The sequence below is a fragment of the Silene latifolia genome, chromosome 9 (genome assembly GCF_048544455.1).
Source record: "Silene latifolia isolate original U9 population chromosome 9, ASM4854445v1, whole genome shotgun sequence".
In the NCBI taxonomy this organism is placed as follows: Eukaryota; Viridiplantae; Streptophyta; class Magnoliopsida; order Caryophyllales; family Caryophyllaceae; genus Silene; species Silene latifolia.
In genome coordinates, this window is record NC_133534.1 from 6,339,993 (window position 1) to 6,345,992 (window position 6,000).

At 34.9% G+C, this 6,000-nt stretch overlaps 1 protein-coding gene across 1 annotated transcript; it reads right to left on the reverse strand.

Annotated features, from left to right (window-relative positions):
* Positions 1-311: 311 nt before the first annotated feature.
* LOC141602375 (triose phosphate/phosphate translocator, chloroplastic-like) lies at positions 312-3,494 on the reverse strand. Its single transcript, XM_074422672.1, has 12 exons — positions 3,186-3,494; positions 3,024-3,095; positions 2,505-2,570; positions 2,329-2,407; positions 1,982-2,102; positions 1,788-1,883; positions 1,585-1,697; positions 1,389-1,466; positions 1,178-1,294; positions 972-1,071; positions 749-849; positions 312-602 (listed from the first exon to the last, which is right to left on the reverse strand). The coding sequence occupies exons 1-12, from the start codon at positions 3,452-3,454 to the stop codon at positions 573-575; spliced, it is 1,242 nt and encodes a 413-aa protein (XP_074278773.1). The 5' UTR covers positions 3,455-3,494; the 3' UTR covers positions 312-572.
* Positions 3,495-6,000: the final 2,506 nt, after the last annotated feature.

The window sequence follows — 6,000 nt, forward strand, 5'->3', positions numbered from 1 at the left end:
ACTGAGACATACCGAGTAATGACTAATGAGTATGGAGTATATATTGATAGTTTGATAGTAAGTCTCTTATAAAATTGTTTTTCTTTAAACTCGTCTTCTGCAAGTACTCCGTATTAGTGATTAGTGACTTGTTATTGGCATATTTGATTTTGCCTGCCGGGGCGGCCCTATACGGTTTATCTAAATCGTATCTGTGTATATGGAAATCCGTATCAATATCAAAAACCGTGTCATATGCTGCTTATGAACTCGAGTCAACTTCAAATCACAAATTTCGGATGAAGTCATTTGAATGACTCGACAAAATTAGAGCACAACTCCTTTCTAATTACATTTACTTTGCGATTATTCATGGTTATAAAGTTTAAGTTAAGCTGAACTGAACTGAAATAATTGTTCGTGCAATATCTACATCAATATTTATTTTGTGTCGATGCTCTGAACAACAATGCTGCTTTATTAATGCTGTATGTAACAGCAACAGCATATGGCGACTGGCAGATTCCGGGAAATGCTAAAGAACCACAATTGCAGTTTCGGTTACACAGTTAGATAGTCATTTTCTGCAGTTTCTATGATGTAGTTACTGAAGCATTGGCCTTCTGCAGATACAAGGATGTATAAAATCAGATCAAGTTGTAACATCAGAATGATCGTGTCAACTGTCAAGCTAAATTAGTTACACCGATGTAAAGAAAAAAAAGAGGTACGATACTTGCACAGTTGCAAATCATTCCGAAAACTGTACCTGTTTCTTCTCCTCAATCTTTGCTTTTATTAATGAATACATTGCAACTCCTGTAATAGCAATTGCTGTGCCAATTCCTGTTTGAGTCGATATTTTGTTGCCTGCAGGTAAACTTCAACTTCAGTCCTCCAATCTCATGTGCGAGACCAACTCAAATACATACGCAGTTATGTGCAGTTAATAAACTTGGCATTATTTTAGTCGTGAGTGAAAAAATAATTACCAAATACGACTATGGAAAACCCAATAACAAATACTCGCTTCAGCACATTTCCGACAGCATGCGTAAGGGGTGCAACTCGCTCCAGAGTATTTGTAGCCACCTGCAATGGGCACAGATTAGCTCCACCATTTTCATAGCCTATTTTTTCTTCAATATCGGGTTGGAGAAGGGTGTTAATGTTGAATTACTGAAACTTCGAATATTACCTGATTGTACAAGTGGTAAAACATGCCGATCCAGAAAAGATCAGATAAAAATTTCTGTAAACCAACTTGAGCAATTGCATCCTTAAACCCATGTTGCATTAACTGAGGTCCTTCAATCTGAAAAGTTTAAATACTCAACTTAAAACTCCATGAGGTGCATGAAATCATACTCGGTAATTTGAGACTGTCGGATTAAGGTCTGCAGACTTACCAGTATTGCAGGAGGGAGGCAAACTAGCAGGGCAATAATCGATATGTAAGCGTATACATTTGTGCTATCCATTCCTGTCTGTCATTTAACATATAAAGTTGTATTAAATGTCTGTTTTTAACATTTAGCCGGATAAACCAGGAAGGTTTAACAACAAGCTTTTAACTATAACGAAATTTACTGTGTTACAGCATACCATAGCCTTCTTTGAATAGATGCTTCTGTAAGTAAATGCAATATTTGAAATCATTGCACTTGTAAAACCAAGCCAGTTGAATGACAGTTCCGTCAGAGAAGCCATTGATACACCTATGCAATTCAATCATTTTTTTAAAGTACTGCGGCTTTAGAAAACATCAGAATATAAGCAATGAAAAGACGAGACAGTAAAGTTATTACCGATAACAACAGGGGCTAATGACAGCCATAGTGGTAAGGGAATGTTGTGGCCGAGAACAAACTGCGAGGCAGCAGCACTGAAGAATGGCTCCAAGGCTGTTTGAAAAATCGATCACAATTTCGCAAATTAGTCATACAAACTGAGAATGAGTGATTTTAAGACATTGATCATAACTTTGGATTATAAATTTTACCTTTAATGGTGTGAGTAAAAGATACAGCAACTGCTGCAAAAGAGACATTCGACATGACATGGCCTAGAGCATGGCAGAAAGCGACTGGACTAAGCAGCAGCAACATCTCTTTATTAATCGGCTGGTTTCAAGAAAAAACGGGTAGTGAGGTCAGACTTACGCAGTCTTGCGCCTGTGATTTTGAGGGTTTGTTTCAAGGTGATTCAGATAATGAAAATTGCAGAAACTGACAGATGCTTCACAATAAGCAGCGCAAAAGGCCGGCAGCATGTGTCTAGTAAGTCATTTTGCTAAATCCCTCGAATCAAAGACAAAGAGAAGAATCACACAGTATTTGAGATACTTACTGCGCGTTTGGGCAGACCGAAAGCCCAACTTCCAAGACAGTACACAACCCCAACAAGAAGATGTATAACTGAGACAAAGCTACACAGAACAACATGCCATGAGGAAATTTTTGAAGCATTTTCTTGATATACAGGATTTTTTCGAAGAAATGTTTTTGAAAACGGTAAGAACTTACTATGGATATGGGAAGTAATTGTAAACCTTCTTATTCAGTATATTGAAGATGACATTCAGAAAATACCTGTTTGAAAGAACATCATATAAAAGTAAAAAGTTCATGAGGTCAAGACAGTAAATTTGATCATAGCATAACACAAATATTCATATGAGACGGTCTTAATAGGTATAATTACAATAGTTGGGCCTCAACCATCACCCTTAGGTTTTGGTTGAGTTGATTCATCTATCATAGTATCAGAGCTAGCGTGAACAAAGGTCACAGGTTCGAATCCTGGCAGCCTCAATAACTCACGAAGTGGAATTTCAGCACACGGTTGGTTCATCTATCAGGTCTCACATATGATCGTCTCACTGATAGCATAATCTTCGCGGATGATCAAAGATTTGACGGGTCATAAACACAATTGACAGGCATGACAGGATGATTAAAGAGCATTTTTAGGGAATAAATAAATGTAATTTCTTAAATTAACGCAAAACATAAAAACATAACCAAGAACATCAAGTTACCAACCACATGAAGAAGAAGAACCCGGTGACCAAAGCCGGAAACCTCTCCGAAAAGCTCTTAGATGGAACAACATATCTGCAACAAAAATAAGATTTTTAGTACAACCCATTATTTTAAACTTGAGCTATTAATTAATGCACAAAGAATTAGTCAAAATTTTCCAACCCATCATTAATTTCAGACTGATGATCATCAGTATATGCAGCTAAACCAGTCAATGGAACAGGAAATTCAACAGGGTAAATGCTTTGTTGCTTTCTCTTCAATATTGGGTTAAATTGAGCAGGAAAATCGTCTCGTAAAGGCGAAAACCGTAATCTTTGTTTTAGGTTGATCAAATTATGGGAATTATTGGGTTTTGCTAAGCACATAGTTGATATTCCATATGTACATTCTGTTGAAAGCCTAACTGTTTTAGCTACTGATGCTGCCATTATTCTTCAAAGATGTACTATACTTTCAATGAATTTGTGATCATATAACTATATAAGCTACTATCATATGACTCTTTAAGTTTAAGACGAATATTGTCGTCTTAAAAGGAATTTATGACGTAATAAAGTGATGAAATGCTAAAAAGAAGCTAGTTTTGTGAGTTATACAAGAAAAGCAAAAATTGGAATTTTTTGGGAAAGTATTAATTATGTTAAGTACACAATTTTATGAATTATTAGCATATGATGAGCACTAGAATAGTTGAATGGTAGAATCTCAATAATTTAGTGGAATAATAGGGGGGATTTTATTTAGGAGTATTTATTAGTTTTTGTAGGAAGATTTTATTTACTCCCTCCATTCAACTCCACTTTACAAGTTTCATTTATCACGTTTGCCAACGCAGCTTTTACACGATAAATATCGTTAGCTGCGTGTTTGCAAAAATTATAAAAGTTAGATATTTTTAATGTACTCTTAAATACGAATCAAATAAGATCCCACATGAATATATTTTCACTTATGAATCGAGAGAAAATTAAAGTTGAATGTCCGTTTGTGAATAGTGCGCAAAAGAGAAACTTGTAAAGTGGAGTTGAATGGAGGGAGTAATTTATTATGCGGGAAAGTGGCAAATAAGCCCCAAACATTTGCCACTACGTGTAAATTAGCCCCGTAACATTTTATACGTGTAAATTAACCCCATTAGTTATACCCGATGTGCAATTTGCCCCAATTAGAGATATCCGAGTAAATTTCTCGCCGAAAAATATTGACATGACACCGGAAAGACGTCTAGGATAGAATAAATAAATATTAATAAATTAAAAAAAAAAAAAAAAAAAAAAAGAATTATCACCGTCACTTTTATCACTCGTTACTTCCTCTCTCTTCTCTCCCACTCATATATTTTAAGCTCCTTCCATCCGATCCATTTTTTTTTTATTTTTTTCATCACAATTTTGTTTTTGTTGTAGCCTCTCATATATCATCCATCATTTTTGTAATTAAAGTTTAGCAACTATCACAAAAATTGAAAAAAAAAATTGAAATTTGGGGAAAATTGAGTTTATGCACAGTACACTTATATACCGCCATTTTTACACGGTTTGAGCTCGAAAATTAACAATGACGATGAAGAAGATAGGAAGCAATAGACAGACGTAAGAAATAAAAATAATAGGATTAATTTATAATCTAAAGGCGAAAGAAGATAAGAAGCAATAAATAAGAACTAAAAATTAACAATGGCGATGAAGAAGATAGGAAGCAATAAATTGAAATCTGTTAATATTTAAAATCATGTTTTTTTTAAAAAAATTTATTATTTAATTTAATCTATCCTAGTCATCTTTCCGGTAACGCGTCGATATTTTCCGGCGAGAAATTTATTCGGAAATCTCTAATTGGGGCGAATTGCACCATATATAACTAATGGGGTTAATTTGCACGTATAAAATGTTATGGGGCAAATTTGCACATAGTGGCAAACGTTTGGGGTTTATTTGTCATTTCCCCGATTTATTATGTATAGTGTATGTCTGAGTTTGACCTTTATGATTTTTTAATTGAATATTTTTGTGATGTTATCCATATGACTAATACAAATATTTAAGGGGTACTGTAAAATAGTAGTTTTCTTACCTAAAAAAAAAAAAGGCCCCGCCCCTTAAGTTCTTCTAATAATTTTGGAATACCATGGAAACATTTGTGTTACACAAATTTTTAAGAAAGACGGTCTTTCATTAATGTTAGTGAGAGACGGTGTTTCAGGAGACTTATTGTTTTTGTTAATGTTGATTGTCACACTTCATTATGTTTAACAAAATTTTCTAATTGAAGATATTTGGTGTTTACTTAAATTTAATTCAGTTCAGTCTAATTCACTTTAGTTTATACTCCGTATTTTATAAATCCGCTTCAAAAAGCTTCGGTTCAAAAGAACATGGTGTTTATCTAGACTCCTTAATATAGGTTAGTTCATTTTTATTTTTTAAGTCAGTTCAACTCCTATAATTTAGTTTGGAGATAGAATTGGGCCGTGACGGGGTCATATCTCATAATGGCCACCGTGCTAGGAGAAGAAAATGGAATGGCCCATCATGGGAAGGTGGGCTTCGTGTCGTGCGAGTGAAATGGAAATGGCGGCCTAGACACGGCCCATGGCATGCAATGTCGTATCGTGCTTAGACGTGCCCAAGCAATCTGTCGTGTCGTATCTGGGCTAGGCACATTCTTTTTTTCTCAAACAACAGCTCATGCACGGTCCATGGCATGTCTTGTCATGCTGGGTCGTGTCAATCATGTGTCGTGCTAAACTGGGTCATAGATTTCTCATTCAAATTCAACTCAATTAAATTCATTTCAGTTTAATCCAAATTTTATAAATTAAGTTGTTCTCATTCAAATTCAACTCAAATTAGCTTATAAAATGTCAATCCTGAGGCAAGACGGTCTGCATAATCTAATTCCTTTAAAAGTAAGTGACAAGTCGTTATATAACCTCGTCATTTTTGAGTCATTACACCTTTGTTGGATTATTATA

What these genes read in the sequence shown, in the direction of transcription:
- LOC141602375 (XM_074422672.1), bottom strand. Translation starts at nt 3,454, where the DNA reads ATGGCAGCATCAGTAGCTAAAACAGTTAGGCTTTCAACAGAATGTACA. An exon ending in AATTACTTCCCATATCCATA is followed by an intron (nt 2,408 to 2,504) that starts GTAAGTTCTTAC and finishes TGTTCTGTGTAG; the next exon opens with CTTTGTCTCAGTTATACATC. An exon ending in TTTACCACTTGTACAATCAG is followed by an intron (nt 1,072 to 1,177) that starts GTAATATTCGAA and finishes TGCCCATTGCAG; the next exon opens with GTGGCTACAAATACTCTGGA.